Source organism: Neoarius graeffei, chromosome 21 (genome assembly GCF_027579695.1).
Source record: "Neoarius graeffei isolate fNeoGra1 chromosome 21, fNeoGra1.pri, whole genome shotgun sequence".
Classification (NCBI taxonomy): domain Eukaryota; kingdom Metazoa; phylum Chordata; class Actinopteri; order Siluriformes; family Ariidae; genus Neoarius; species Neoarius graeffei.
The window spans coordinates 26,943,575-26,960,610 of record NC_083589.1 but is presented as its reverse complement, the minus strand read 5'-3'; the positions used below and the strand labels follow the sequence as shown (position 1 = coordinate 26,960,610).

Genomic DNA, 17,036 nt, shown 5'->3' with positions numbered 1-17,036 from the left:
TACCACTGTAATGAGAGAATCAATCAATGTGATTCACTTCACCTCTCAGTGGTCATAACGTTATATCTGATCAGTGTACAGTGATGCAGTAATGATGCTCACTTATGTCTTACATTGAGTACGTGTTAAACATTGTCAATACCTGATTACATCACCCAACCCGGCTTCAAAATGATAAAGTCTCTTCAGAAAGCAGTCAGAGAGATAATAATGATAATAAATACGTCTCTAATGCGGGGCGGCACGGTGGTGTAGTGGTTAGCGCTGCCGCCTCACAGCAAGAAGGTCCAGGTTCGAGCCCCGTGGCCGGCGAGGGCCTTTCTGTGTGGAGTTTGCATGTTCTCCCCGTGTCCGCGTGGGTTTCCTCCGGGTGCTCCGGTTTCCCCCACAGTCCAAAGACATGCAGGTTAGGTTAACTGGTGACTCTAAATTGACCATAGGTGTGAATGTAGCAATTGACCATAGGTGTGAATGTGAGTGTGAATGGTTGTCTGTGTCTATGTGTCAGCCCTGTGATGACCTGGCGACTTGTCCAGGGTGTATCCCGCCTTTTGCCCGTAGTCAGCTGGGATAGGCTCCAGCTCGCCTGCGACCCTGTAGAACAGGATAAAGCGGCTAGAGATAATGAGATGAGATGAGACGTCTCTAATGCAAACCATACAAATATTCACTTCGAACTAATTTCCTTCTCCTCACTATGCATTCTCTGGTGCACTTTTAAGTACCATGATCTGTAAAAACTTTTGTCGCACTGCTCACACTGATAAGGCTTCTCTCCACTATGCTTTCTTCTGTGAATCTTTAAAGACCCTGGATGAGAAAAGCACTTGTCGCATTCTGAACACCGGTAAGGCTTCTCTCCGGTATGGATCCTCTGGTGAACTTTTAACGCGCTCGACTGAGTAAAACTCTTCCCGCACTGCGTGCAATGGTACGGCTTGTCCCCAGTATGTATCCTCTCGTGACCCTTCAATAAGCCTGCATGAGAGAAACCCTTTCCACACTGGGAGCACTGGTACGGCCTCTCTCCAGTATGTATTCGGACGTGAATTTTCAGCGACGTAAGATGGGAAAAATTCTTCCCGCACTGAGTGCAATGGTAAGGCTTCTCGCCACTATGGATCCTCTCGTGAACTTTTAGAGAGCTCGGGTGAGAAAACTGCCTTCCGCATTCGGAACAGCTATACGGCTTCCCTCCGGTGTGCGATCCTTCGTGATCTTTTAGGGAGCTCGGATGCGAAAACCTTTTCCCACACTCGAGGCAACAGAAAGGCTTCTCTCCGGAATGCATGCGCTGGTGCTTTTTTAAAAAGGCACGTCTGGAAAAGCTCTTCCCACACTCAAGGCACTGGTACGGCTTCTCGCCCGAATGGATTCTCTCGTGCAATTTCAAGGAGCCTGAAAGAGCAAACCTCTTCCCACACTGAAAGCACTGATACGGCTTCTCTCCCGTATGTGTCCTCTTGTGACCCGTTAACGACGCCAGATGAGAAAACCTCCTCCCACAGTGCAAGCATCCGTAAGGCTTCTCTCCAGTGTGGACTCTCAGGTGTGTTTTTAACAACTGCGTTTTCGAAAAAGTCTTCTCACACTGAGGGCAGTGGTACAGATTAGTGGTGGTGGTCTTCTCGTTGGTGCCTGCCTCTGTTAAAACAAGAACCCTGTGAAAGCTTTGATTAGTCATTTCTTCATTACACTCTGTTTTTCCTCCCGGTTCCTCCGACACCTTTTGCTCTCCATCTTCCTCCTTCAGCTGCACAGCAATACCTAGAATAGAGGTAGCAATATGAAATTAATTCCTTAAAATGTTAGTGTTAACTCCTGCAGTAGATAATCCTGAAAAGAAGAACGTCTTTACTATAAGATTAACATTTTCTTCAGCTTTCTTGTTGTGAAGTGAACGTGATCCATTCATGAATTAAATCATGTGATTCAGTATCACGCTCGGTTTTTACGATTTGAGGAAACATCCCGAGAAAAAACTGAAATCTGGAGTGTGCATAGGTATTCACCCCCTTTTGTATGAAACCCCTAAATAAGAGTTTGCTTGAGCTGCTTTTGGGGACGCTCCCACTCAGAGATTTGGCGTCCTATAAGGATTGGAACTACTAGATCACATATTGTGACCAAGCACACACACACATTAAATACGAGTTTGTTTGTTTTTTTAAATTTAATTTTTGTTTCTTTTTCAATAATAAACTTATAAAATGTCATCATAAAATTACTTATGTATTAATTTCCAATTGTTTATCTCTCATTTTTGGAATAATTTTATCATGAAAGTTTGGATTTTTGATACAATCTACAGTAGAAGCAGGTGTTTGACATTCTCTTTTACACCACAAGTTGTACATTGACTGGAGGTCTCATCTCATTATCTGTAGCCGCTTTATCCTGTTCTACAGGGTCGCAGGCAAGCTGGAGCCTATCCCAGCTGACTACGGGCGAAAGGCGGGGTACACCCTGGACAAGTCGCCAGGTCATCACAGGGCTGACACATAGACACAGACAACCATTCACACTCACATTCACACCTACGGTCAATTTAGAGTCACCAGTTAACCTAACCTGCATGTCTTTGGACTGTGGGGGAAACCGGAGCACCCGGAGGAAACCCACGCGGACACGGGGAGAACATGCAAACTCCGCACAGAAAGGCCCTCGCCGGCCACGGGGCTCGAACCCGGACCTTCTTGCTGTGAGGCGACAGCGCTAACCACTACACCACCGTGCTGCCTTGACTGGAGGTTTTTTTTTTTAAAGAAATTGTGTATCATTAAGTAGACATTTTCCAAATCCAAGTCTTGTAATTATCCTTTGTCTGTTTCTGTTTTTGTCAGAATATGTGGTACGTGTTGTAATATTTGGTTCAAGCTGGTAGAAGAACCTACCAGTTTGAGAATTATCCCATCTGTCTTGCCATATTGTAAAAATAACATCTTTGATGCGTTTTGTAATATCAGAAGTGGTAAAAGGGTAATGAAATGTCATAATAGGTTTTATTTACTGATCTTTTGGCCAATTTATCAGCCATTTCATTTCCTATAATACCCACATGAGCTGGAATCCAACAAAAAAAACCTTACCACCCATAAGATTAAACTGGTACATAAGATATTGGAAATCTAAGGCTACATCCACACGACAACGGCAACGAGATTTTATTTTAAAAAAATATCGCGTCCACATGGGCAACGGATCAGTAAAATATCAGGTACATATGGCAACGCAACGCTTGCTGAAAACGATGCAATACACATGCCACACCTCTACGTGCGCTGTAAGACGGTCCCATCGGAGACACCAGAACAATAGAAGTAGGACGCATGCGCATAAACCCCTTCTTCTACCCGGCGTGAAGCACTCACAGGAACAAACACACAACAACAAGAAGAAGATGGCTGCGACTACGCGAGGAAATCGTGCCTTCTGTGTGTACAAATTAGTTTTATTAGTGTGCATAGTTTTATATAACTTAATTTTCTTATTGTGTGTGAACATTTTGAAAAGCATTTTTATATAATTTATATAACTTTTTATATTGCGTGTGAACATTTTGAAAAGCAGTCTTATCCAATAAAAAAAAAAAAATTCAAGAAATGGTTCAGTTACTTGTTTATTTAAAAGAAAAGCGGTATACAAAAGTGAATGCAATGCAGTGGTTCATACAAAACAGCGAGAGTGCTGCTTGTTCTAGTCATGTGGTTGTGACGTCATCGTAAACAAATCCGTTCTACTCATCCAGACGACTTCGCAACGGCGCCGTTGCCAGATTTTTCCACTCTGGAACCCGTTCTCGTTTTGGGGCACCCAAAACGCCAGTGCCATGTGGACGCCAGGCCGAAACGATAAACAATTTTATCAGATTCACCTGAATCCGTTGCCATGTGGACAGCCTCTAATAATTCTGTGTCATTATCTTCCTTTTGAATTTTTTGTAAGACAGACAAGGAATCAGAAAATATCACACTTTGAGAGGGAGGTTTATCAAGAAGTTAGTTCTAAAGCCTTTGTAATTGCTAGTAACTCAGCTCTAAAAATAGTCCCGTGTGAGATTTTATAATATTTTTGAATGTTTAGACTTGGAATTACAATGCCAGATGCACAATCGAAATCTTGTTTTGAACCATCAGTAATATATGCAAGTGCTGATTGTATTTGAGTTGAATGTGTTCTAATGCCGACTAACATGTAGCAACTACTATCCTCTCGTTTAGAGATTTTCGGGACTAAACCTAAGTCAACTTTTGGAGATTGGGATTCCCAGAATGGGAAAGGATCAACCAAAGGATTACAAGCTGGAACCGGAAGACTATTAACCAAACGAACAACTTTAGAAAATATAGGATGAAAGTGAAGATTAAGATCACAATTTTGTTCTTCTAAAAAACATTTTTTTTTGTTGGATGATCTTCAAAATATCTATATTTAACTGCACTTTGAGTTTGTTTGAATTCTCTACTTGGATCCAAAGGCATAATAGAGCAGTCTATCTCCAAAACAGAGATAGTACATTTAGGACAGTACATTTAAGAGTGCAGATTCTAAGGCTACATCTACACGACAACGGCAACGAGATTTTTTTTTTTAGCAGGTAAAAAAAAAAAAAAAAAAAATCGCGTCCACATGGGCAACGGATCAGTAAAATATCAGGTCCATATGGCAACGCAACGCTTGCTGAAAACGATGCAATACACATGCCACACCTCTACGTGCGCTGTAAGACGGTCCCATCGGAGACACCAGAACAATAGAAGAAGTAGGACGCATGCGCATAAACCCCTTCTTCTACCCGGCGTGAATGAGTGAGTGCTGCTTGTTCTAGTCATGTGGTTGTGACGTCATCGTAAACAAATCCGTTCTACTCATCCAGACGACTTCGCAACGGCGCCGTTGCCAGATTTTTCCACTCTGGAAACCGTTCTCAAAAATATCTTTGTGGGGCACCCAAAACGCCGGTGCCGTGTGGACGCCAGGCCGAAACGATAAAAAATTTTATCGGATTCACCTGAATCCGTTGCCGTATGGACAGGGCCTAAGGCATTGATTTTGAATAACATCTAATTGTCTTTTCCTAGAAATACATGCAGTATCAAACTTCACAAACCATAAGACATTATAAAATTAAAGTTTTATAGAGAATGATCATTGTTTCTTTGTCAATACCCCACTTGCTGCCACATAGAACTTTAAAAACGTTTATTCTTTTACGACATTTAGTTATGAGATAAATCAATGAGTTTTCCATGCAAGTTTGGAGTCAAAATAAAGGCCTAAAAACTTGACTTTTTTTTTTACCATTATACATCAATTTTACATCATATTTTTTACCTTTATGGAATAAAACCACAGAGGATTTACTTTCAGAGATTTTAAAACCCCATTTATCACACCAAGATTTGATGAAATCTAAAGCCTGTTGTATATGTTTCTGTAGAAAATTTATGTTTTTTCCAGATTTCCAAATTGCTGTATCAGCAAAAATAGAGAAAGACACATTAGAAAGAACAAGGTCATTTATAGCAATCAAAAACAAAATTGGACTGATAACACGTCCTTGTGGAACACCATTTGGAACTTCAAATAAAGAAGATAACGAGGAACCTACTTTGACTCTGATATATCTATCAGACAGAAAAGAATTAATCCAATTAAAGATAGAATCAGAGATACTAATATTATGTACCTTATATAATATACCCTTCCTCCATGCCATGTCATAAGCCTTTTCTATATCAAGAAAGACTGCCAAGACTTTATGTCCTCTTCCAAAACTTTTAATATCATCACTAAGTCTCAGGAGACGATCCAAGGTACATCTTTTTCTTCTAAATCCAGATTGGTTTTTGTTAAATAGTTTATGTTTTTCGCAAAACCAATTTAGGCGATTAGTGACCATTCTTTCAAGAATTTTACAAAAGTTTGAAGTTAAAGCAATAGGACGATAAGAAGCAGGATCTGATTTAGGTTTTCCAGGTTTTAAGACAGGAACAACATGAGCAACTTTCCAATCTTTAGGAACAATTCCTTCCATCCAGGTTTTATTTAAAAAAAAAAAAAGTCCAGAATAAATTGCTTAGAGTAGGTAGACACATGTTGGAACACGATATAACAAAGATTATCAGGTCCAGGAGAGGCGTTTTTACATTTTCTTAAGGCTTTATTGAATTCATCCAAAGTGAATTTATAATTTAATGTAGACTTAGAAATCAGTAGACTTTGTAAATATATGATTATTTTACTCTTCAAACTTGTTTTTATGATCTAGAAATTCTTCTGTATAATTAGAATCACTACTAACTTTAGCAAAATGCGAAGCAAGGACTTCTGCTTTTTCAAAATTACTTTTAGTATAATTATCCTCATCTTTTTTGAATTCAGGTATATTATCACCTTGATTATAATTCATATTTCTTATTAATTTAAAAATTTTTGATAAGTTTGAGCTTTCATTTAATCTACTACAAGAACTATACCAAAACATTCTTTTCCATTTTAACTATTTTTGTTGCCATTACTCTTATATTTATAAACTGTTCTGTGTTAAAATTCTTACATACTTTACGTTTTGCTTGATTTCTCTCTTTCACTGCATTTTCACAAGTTTCATTCCAAAAAGGTTTACTTCTTTTTATACCTTTTGATTTTGGTATGGAGATAGTGGCAGCACAATTAATTGCTGCAGTGATATTACAATTAATTATGTTTGCACTTCGCCACCCAGCTCGCCTGTGCATTACCACTGATGGGAATAAACATCACTTCGACGCCCCAGAGGCAGCAGAAACGTTCTACAAGCCAGTTAAAACCTCTGTGACCAATCCCGCTGAAGATGATTAGTGCCTGTGGACATGGATCAGAGACAGTTTGCTGTGACTAAAGAGGTCTGCTTTTCTCAATATTTGTTAGGTATGTTCCGGAGAAATGCTATGGCCTTAAAGTGCCGTACATTTTCTAACACTAGGCGGACTGTTTGCGAACATGACGTTGGTCTCAGCAACAAGTGACTAATTTGTTTTTACGTTAAGGAGACGGACTTGGACTTCTGAAAGATTAACAGCGAATTTTGTATTTAGGTAAACTAGGGAAACTTGTAATTGTATCATGTGCATATTTAATGTGCTTGAATATGCAGGAGCTGTCTTGAAGCTTTTAAGTTTTGGTTAGACATGAACGTTGCGTTGTGTTGGAAGTGCCATTGGAAGAGGGACCTGCAGCTCGCTTCAAAGGAAGGATGAGCATAGGACTTTAAAACTAGCAGATTGTTCTAATGCTGCTGCTTAATTCTCATCTCATTATCTGTAGCCGCTTTATCCTGTTCTACAGGGTCACAGGCAAGCTGGAGCCTATCCCAGCTGACTACGGGCGAAAGGCAGGGTACACCCTGGACAAGTCGCCAGGTCATCACAGGGCTGACACATAGACACAGACAACCATTCACACTCACATTCACACCTACGGTCAATTTAGAGTCACCAGTTAACCTAACCTGCATGTCTTTGGACTGTGGGGGAAACCGGAGCACCCGGAGGAAACCCACGCGGACACAGGGAGAACATGCAAACTCCGCACAGAAAGGCCCTCGCCGGCCACGGGGCTCGAACCTGGACCTTCTTGCTGTGAGGCGACAGCGCTAACCACTACACCACCGTGCCGCCCGCTGCTTAATTCTATGTTACTTTTTTTTTTTCCCCTTCTGGGTTTGAGATTGGGTGGTGGGGGGTTACACTGGTCTCAATCATAATACTTAAACTGTTAAAGGGCTCCTGACAGCAAAAAAATATATATGTTATTGTTAATTTCAGCCATATTGAGTTGAATAAAATGACATTTACTTCACACATCGCGCGACAGAATAGTAACAAACATCGTTTTGAATGGCCCGCCACGCAGATAAATTGATATAGCGAGCCAACCCACGGCCGAGGAAGAAGGCGGATATGACCTCACATGCAGAACCGCTGACAGACATTTTCTCAACTTCTCGTTGTTCACCAGTGCTTTGCAAGTGAATATTTTTGCGTCCGAGTCGTTTATTTTGGTGAATATGCCTGCTTGTTGTGTGGCTGGATTTTGCTCAAACACCAGGGAAGCCGGGTATAGTCTGTACACCTTTCCCAAGGATCCCATCAGATGCGAAGAGTGGGCAAAACAAAGTGCGCCGGACACGGGACATGTGGACTCCCAATGACAGATGGGCCTCTGACAGACGTGACACTTGTTTGATTAGTTGTCGATTGATGATTTTTCAGTGTAGATCTGCATCTCGTAATGAGATATTTACTAATAAATAATAGCAATCGGTGAATTTGTTCATGATTCAAAGTTCTGCCACAGTTCCGCTGCAATACCGTGTTGGCTGGACTTTATAGGCCTAACATGCAATTGAATTTCATCAGTTCATAGAAATTTTTATTCTTATCAAATAAAAACGTGAGAAAACGGCCCAAATCTAAAAGACCATGAACTTTCAAGAGAGCATATTTTTTTAAAAGGAAATCAGTGTGGTAATATTGTCCGCATGCCCCCCCCCAGAGGACTAGCACTATTATTATTATATTATCATTCAGTGTTTTGGAGCCTCCCGATGTCAGCTGGGATCACGACGTCCTCTGCATTGGGCCCGTCGTCGTCTGTGTCCGAGTCGGAAATCTCGCCTTCTGCAGGCAAATCGTCCAGATACGGCTCAAAATGATAAGGCAAAATGCCACCCACTGCTTCGTCTTCATGTAATCCGACATGTCCAGTGTCAACCTCAAAAAGGGCCTCAGTTTCTGAAGACTGGTCAGAAAATCGCTCTGTTTCATTGGCCATAGCTGCCTGGAAGGCCGAGCAGTCGTTCTGCATGTGACGTCACGGCAAATATGGCGGCCACTGACGGCGGCTTAGCGCTTGGCCAGATTGACGCAACTTCGCACAAAGACAAATCTACTGATTTCGTTCTGTTGGTGGTTAGTTCTATCATGAAAGTGATAAAAGTGGTGTTTGTAGTTTTATTACAGAAACCTATTTTAGAGCATAATTTTGCTGTCAGGAGCCCTTTAAGCAAAGCACGATTTTACATGAAACATTCTCATCTCATCATCTCTAGCCGCTTTATCCTGTTCTACAGGGTCGCAGGCAAGCTGGAGCCTATCCCAGCTGACTACAGTCGCCAGGTCATCACAGGGCTGACACAGACAACCATTCACACTCACATTCACACCTACGGTCAATTTAGAGTCACCAGTTAACCCAGGGGTGGGCAATTATTTTTTTCCATGGGGCCACATGAGAAACAGAAAATTTTGTGGCGGGCCGGACCAAAAGGCTGAACTAAATTCTGCATAATATTAATTGTATTTCTTTATATAAAGCAGTAAATAACATTGTTTTTACAAGCTGCTAAGACTGGTAAGAGTATGGGAAAAAACGAGGTTGCCTTACAAAAAAAATGTAATTTATTCAATCAAATTTCCCAAAACAATGGTTAACAAAATGTGAACGTTTGTACCATTTTTTTTCAGTCACATTCACCCCAAAACACAGTAAAGACATCACAATATTGTCTTTCTACTCCACATATCAAACAAGATACATCATATTATAATAATGATGCCGTGTCGATTCGGTGTAGGAATCAGATCTACAGATCGGCTCGGGCTCCGGCACTTGCTAGTGACGTCACGCTATGTGATTGGCTGGACCGTTTGAAGGATGACGTACAAGTTTGTGGTTGGTCTGGACAAATTACGGAAGTAGTTATCGCGGGATTAGGTTTCGTGGGATTTCATGTCACACGCATTGTGTTTTTGTTGAACACAACTTCAAAATAAAAGCAATGCACATTCAGTCCATGCATGAGGTAAAATTAGAAAATACGTTTATTTTGTAATTTCTAATTAACCTTACGTGGGCCGGTCAGAATGAACCAAAGGGTCGGATGCGGCCCACGGGCCGGAAAATGCCCAGGTCTGAGTTAACCTAACCTGCATGTCTTTGGACTGTGGGGGAAACCGGAGCACCCGGAGGAAACCCACGCAGACACGGGGAGAACATGCAAACTCCACACAGAAAGGCCCTCACCGGCCATGGGGCTCGAACCCGGACCTTCTTGTTGTGAGGCGACAGCGCTAACCACTACACCACCGTGCCTCCCTACATGAAACATTATCTATGGAATTTAATGTGTTTTTCCAGAGATTATATCACTAGAATCCCATGATTAATACAAATACTGGTTATGGGTTGGAAAAGCTACATGTCAAATTCATATCATGGAATGTTAGAGGGTTAAATGGTCCTGTTAAGAGGGCAAAAGTGTTCCAGCATATCAAACTGCACAGGGCAGATATTATTTTTCTTCAGGAAACCCACCTTAAATTGAGTGATCATACAAGGCTTAGGCGCCCATGGGTGGGACAAGTATTTCATTCTTTATTTAACTCAAAAGCTAGGGTGACAGCTATCTTGATTTCTAAAAAGTTACAGTTCATTCCCGAACACATAATACCTGACCGGAATGGGCACTTCATTATTGTCTCGGGAAGATTTTATTTACCAGTCACACTAGTGTGTGTGTATGCTCCCAATGTTGATAAATTTATGACCACACTCATCTTTAATCCCAAATATGGACACACATTATTTAATTTTTGGGGGAGACCTAAATTGTGTTTTGGACACTCAGTTGGATCGCTCCAGCTCTAGGGTGACAAATCTATCAAAAATGGCGACGACATTGAAATCATTCATGGAAGACTGTGGAGGTTGCGATCCTTGGAGATATTTACATCAAAACACTAAGGCATATTTGTTGTTCTCACATGTATTCAAGGATAGACTCTCTCTTTATTGATAAGATATTGCTGCCGTCTGTGCACTCTTCTGAATATTCAGCAATAGTAATTTCAGATCATCCTCCTCTCCGTGCTTCCACGGAAGGTGGTCGCATTTTCTCTGCTCTCCCTCTCCCTCCTTTTTTCCCTGCTTGTGCTTCTTTGTCTCGTCTGCTGTACTTTTTGAAGAGACTCTCCCCGCATTACCTTCTAAACTAAAAAAAAGCATGGAATTGATAAACTGGTCTCCTAACGAAATTGACACAGTTTTCTCAACGAGAAGCCTGGGTTCGGGGGAACCCGCTTGTCCTGCCGGAACGTTCGCGGCTGGTTACACGATGGACACGTGGGAGCGGTGGAGGGTCGTGTGCCTGGCGATTCTTTCTGTGGAGGACATTGAAGATACCTACCTATTCGGAACCATGATTGCAGGACTTTTGCTGATTGGATTAGGCATTGCCCTGGCATATCGAGGAAATCAGACAACGGTGACAGCTGTTCAAAGCCCCACAAAGCTGCCCGATATGATTGAAGCGGTGGGCAAAGCTGTCGGCACTCAGACTCTGGCTATTCAGAACTTGAACCACAATATGGTTGTTATCTTGGAGAAGCTTTCGGCTTTGCAAGGAATAAGTATTTCGGAGATCAATTTGAACAGAATGAACAGATATGGACGAGCGGTGTGGACGTGCAAAGACTGCGTCTGGAAAGACCAAACAATTTCTCCCTTATCGACATTCGGCTCCCTGAGACACCTGAGACAGCACCGGCCTCGGTTAAGGCCGTTGCTGAGACAACATTTCCCCCTGAAGGTCACTGCTGGGAGACACTCTCGCATTCCTTGTCCAACTTTCCGCGATCACCGTTTTCATCCCCAGTGTGACAAGCGGGTGCGTGACCAGCGCCCTCATGGCTGCAGGAGCGGACGGCTGCTTGCTTGCGCTGGGTTACCTCTACCTCCTCCTCTACCTCCTCCCCTACCCCCTCCTTTCCCCCCCTCAAGTCCCGTTTTTTAAAGTGTACTTGTGTTATCATGTGCTTATGTGCGGAGGTTTTCTTAAATGTTCCCACACTGTACTCCTGACAGGAGCATAGTGGGGGAGTGTTTTTTTTTCTCATCTCTCCTCATGTTACTACTGTGTTTCTTTTTCTTTTATCCCTGTCTTCCTGTCCTGTTCCCCTCTGTAAGGACAGGTTGATGGTCAATTTCACTGGTACAGTGATAATAAAGGGTTCATTCTCTCTTGCTTGACCTCAGATTTGACTCTCTGGCAGCTAGAAATCCACAGTGGAGACTTAACACATTTTTACTGTCTATAGATACTTTCTGCACTTCAATAACTCAAGCAATAGAGGAATTTTTACATTTTAACCATTCAGATGAGAGCAGTCCATCATTACTATGGGAAGCCTTGAAAGCTACTATCAGAGGAAGAATAATTTCTTATTCTTCTTATCATAATAGGCTGCGCTGAAAGACAAACTGATATAATTGAAATGATATCTGAAATTGATAGACAATATGCTATAGCTCCCACTCCAGAGTTATACCAACAAAAAGTGAACCTCCAAACCCAGTTTGATCTTTCTTCTACAGAGAAGGCAGAGCAAACAATACAGAGGTCAAAAGGGAAACTTTATGAATGTGGTGATAAAGCCAGTCGCCTGCCGGCTTTCCAGCTCAAACAAGCAGCATCACGACATATCCCACAGATCTATGATAATTCTAATAGATGTCCCTTAAAAGTTAGTGCCACCTTCAAGTCATACTACTTCAAACTCTATACTTCTGAGCCCCCCCATACAGACATAAACATGGACACATTTCTAAATAGCATAGATATGCCAACCATTGATATACTAACACGAATATCACTAGACCAACCAATTACGCTGGGAGAAATATATAGTGGTATAAAGGAAATGAATAATGGTAAAACCCCTGGACCAGATGGATTCCCGTCTGAGTTCTATAAAAAAATAAATAAATAAATAAATAAATAAAATCTCAATACAGCTAGCTCCATTACTACTAGACATGTTTAATCATTCTCTATCCCTGGGGACTTTGCCAAACACTTTAACAGAGGCCACTATTTCAGTCATTCTCAAAAAAGACAAAAACCCTGCAGAATGCAGTTCCTACAGACCCATCTCTCTTTTAAACGTTGATGTTAAAATACTTGCAAAAATTCTGGCAAAAAGGTTAGAACCATGCCTCCCCTCCATCATCTCTGAGGATCAGACCGGCTTCATTAGAGGGTGTCATTTGTTCTCAAATATACGCCGTCTGATACAGTTGTGTTCAAAATTATTCAACCCCCAATGCTGTAAAGGGTTTTAGGGAATTCAGTGTACATTTGTAATTGTGTTCATAATGACATCTTACAAGGACTTGTTAAAGAACCAAATGCAACTAAAATGACATCAATTGCTTTTGTAATAAAGTATTAAATGGCCTTTTTGTGATTTCTTCATTGACAATTATTCAACCCCTTTAAGACTACCACTCTTAAGAACAGAGGTTCATTCAAGTGTTTTCAATCAGGTATTGAAAACACCTGTGGATGTCAACGAGCATCAATCAAGCATAATAAGCACCAATTAGGCAGATTTAAAAGGACTGTGATACTCAGCTCCTTCTAGACATTTACTGGTGTGTTGACAAACATGGTGAAGGCAAGAGAATGGTCCCAGAAGACAAGAGAAGAGGTTATTTCTCTTCACAAGAATGGCAATGGATATAAGAAGATTTCCAAAATGTTAAACATTCCAAGAGATACTATCGGAAGCATCATCTGTAAATTCAAGGCAAAGGGCACAGTGGAAACGCTACCTGGTCGTGGCAGAAAGAAGACCCTGACGGCGACTGCTGTGCGCTACCTGAAGCGCCAGGTGGATAAAAATCCCTGTGTGACTGGTGAGGAACTGAAAAAAGATCTGTCAGATGTGGGCATTGAGGTTTCAGCACAGACAATAAGGCGCACACTGCGTAATGACGGCCTCTATGCCAGAACTCCCAGGCGCACCCCCTTGCTGACTCCAAAGAATAAGAAAAGTCGACTGCAGTATGCCAAAAGTCATGTGGACAAGCCACAAAAGTTTTGGGAAAGTGTTCTGTGGACTGATGAAACTAAATCAGAACTGTTTGGGCCCATGGACCAGCGCTATGTTTGGAGGAGGAAGAACCAGGCCTATGAAGAAAAGAACACCTTGCCTACCGTGAAGCATGGCGGGGGGTCAATTATGCTTTGGGGCTGTTTTGCTTCTAATGGTACAGGGAAGCTTCATCGTGTGCAGGGTACCATGAATTCTCTTCAGTACCAGGAAATCTTGGAAGAAAATGTGATGGAGTCTGTCACAAACCTGCAGCTTGGGAGACGTTGGACCTTTCAACAGGACAATGATCCTAAGCACACATCCAAGTCCACTAGAGCATGGTTGAAGATGAAGGGCTGGAACATTCTGGAGTGGCCATCGCAGTCACCAGACTTAAATCCGATTGAGAACCTCTGGTGGGACCTAAAGAAGGCAGTTGCAGCGCGCAAGCCTAAGAATGTGACTGAACTGGAGGCTTTTGCCCATGAAGAATGGGCTAAGATACCCGTTGGTCACTGCAAGACACTTGTGTCAAGCTATGCTTCACGCTTGAAAGATGTTATAACTGGAAAAGGATGTTGTACTAAGTACTAAGAATGAATGTCACTTGGGGGTTGAATAAAACTGATAACGATGTGAGCACAGAAAAGACATTTGTGGTCATTTTATTATAAATGTTATGTTATATTTGTCTAATTTACAAGTGCCTCTTTGATTTAATTGTAAATAAGATGACTGAAATGATCAAAATCAATGTCAAACTGGCCAAAACACTTAATTTCAGTGGGGGTTGAATAATTGTGAACACAACTGTAAATATAATTTCTGCACCATCTACAGCAACAAAGCCTGAAGTAGTACTCTCATTAGATGCAGAAAGAGCCTTTGACAGGGTTGAATGGGGGTACTTGTTTAAATTGCTGGGGGAGCGTCGTGGCTCAGGTGGATAAGGCGCCATACCATAAATCCGGGGACCCGGGTTCGATTCCGACCTGAGGTCATTTCCCGATCCCTCCCCATCTCTCTCTCCCACTCATTTCCTGTCTCTACACTGTCCTATCCAATAAAGGTGAAAAAAAGCCCAAAAAAAATCTTAAAAAAAAAAAAAAATTGCTGGGAAAATTTGGATTTGGTCAAAAATTTATTTCTTGGGTGCGCTTGCTTTATACCTCACCTCAAGCTTGTGTCCACACAAACAACCAATACTCATCGTATTTTTCACTGTCCCGTGGAACTCGTCAAGGCTGTCCGCGATCACCTTTATTATTTGCGCTAGTCGTTGAACCCTTAGCCATAAAACTGAGAACATCAGCACATCTGCAGGGCATACGGCGAGGAAATGTGGAGCATTACATCTCCCTGTACGCAGATGATCTTTTACTTTACATCACAGACCCAGTCATTTGTGCTAACAGAATAATTCAGATCTTGGATGATTTTGGCACTTTTTCAGGGTACAAAATCAATCTCCAAAAAACCAGTGTGTTTCCCAATTATTGCTTTAGCAAAACAGCTTACACAGAGACAGATACCCTTCCATCTCACTTCAGACAGCTTCAGATATTTGGGGATTAACATTGCCCATTCATTTCAGGATCTACATAAACTTAACTTTGATAAGCTACTAACCAAGGTGAAAGCAGAGCTACAAAAATGGACCAAGTTGCCACTGTCATTGGCAGGCAGAGTGCAGACCATAAAAATGCATATCTTGCCCAGGTTTTTGTTCCTTTTTCAACGTCTTCCGCTCTTCCTGACCAAAACATTCTTCCAACGGCTTGACAAAATTATTCTTCCATTTTTATGGGTGGCGAGAATAAGGAGGAGTGCTCTGCAGGTAGTGAGATGGGAGCGGGGACTGGGCCTCCCTAATTTTATTTTTTATTACTGGGCAGCAAATATACATAAAATACTCAGCTGGAGATATGAGGAGGATTTAGATTGGTGTAAAATGGAGTCTCTCTCGTGTCACACTACCTCACTTGTAGCCTAGACATGCTCCCCTTTACCTATCCCAGCAAGAAATTATACTTCTAATCCAGTGGTTTTGTCAACTTTGAAAATATGGACACAGTTTCGCAAACACTTTAAATTATACGATCTTGCCCTCTTTGGACCATTATGCAATAATCATTACTTTTTGCCCTCCAAGCTTGACTCTGCATTTACACATTGGAATTACAAAGGTATCAGGTCATCTCATCTCATTATCTCTAGCCACTTTATCCTGTTCTACAGGGTCGCAGGCAAGCTGGAGCCTATCCCAGCTGACTACGGGTGAAAGGCGGGGTACACCCTGGACAAGTCGCCAGGTCATCACAGGGCTGACACATAGACACAGACAACCATTCACACTCACATTCACACCTACGGTCAATTTAGAGTCACCAGTTAACCTAACCTGCATGTCTTTGGACTGTGGGGGAAACCGGAGCACCCGGAGGAAACCCACACGGACACGGGGAGAACATGCAAACTCCGCACAGAAAGGCCCTCGCCGGCCACGGGGCTCGAACCTGGACCTTCTTGCTGTGAGGCGACAGCACTAACCACTACACCACCGTGCCGCCCGGTATCAGGTCATTCAGAGAATTATTTCTTAATGGCACATTTGCAGATTTCAAAACCTTATCATGCCAATATGATCTCCCCCAAAACCATTTTTTCTGTTACCTTCAGCTTTGCAGTTTTGTTAAAGACCATTACACTACATTCCCATATCTGCCCGATGATACATTCTAGATAAACCACTTAATCAGATGGGGTTAACATCCAAGCTTATACACTTTCATTCTGAAATCTGACCCTTCACCTCTTGACAAAATCAAACATGAATGGGAGACTGAGCTGGAAGTCCAGTTTCATGACAAATGGTGGGATAAAGCCAAACATTCTTCATCCTGTGCCCGTCTCAACCTAATACAGTTTAAGGTGCTACATAGGATGCACTTAAGCAAAGCCAAATTGGCCAAATACTTTCCCGGTACTAGTGAAGCCTGTAATAGATGTGCCTCTGTTCCATCACATCTTGCCCACACCTTTTGGTCATGCTCAAAGTTGATAGGTTTTTGGAAGAACTTTTTCAAAGAGTCATGTCTGAAGTTTGAGAGACTGAAA

At 41.9% G+C, this 17,036-nt stretch overlaps 1 protein-coding gene across 1 annotated transcript in view; it reads right to left on the bottom strand.

Moving 5' to 3' along the window:
* The window catches only part of LOC132869617 (zinc finger protein 664-like), a 28,467-nt gene continuing 11,431 nt past the window's right edge, over positions 1-17,036 (bottom strand). The window contains exon 2 of the mRNA XM_060902905.1: positions 1-1,767. Coding sequence (XP_060758888.1) covers positions 668-1,767 — 1,100 coding nt within the window. The 3' untranslated portion in view covers positions 1-667. The remainder of the gene's footprint in view (positions 1,768-17,036) is intronic.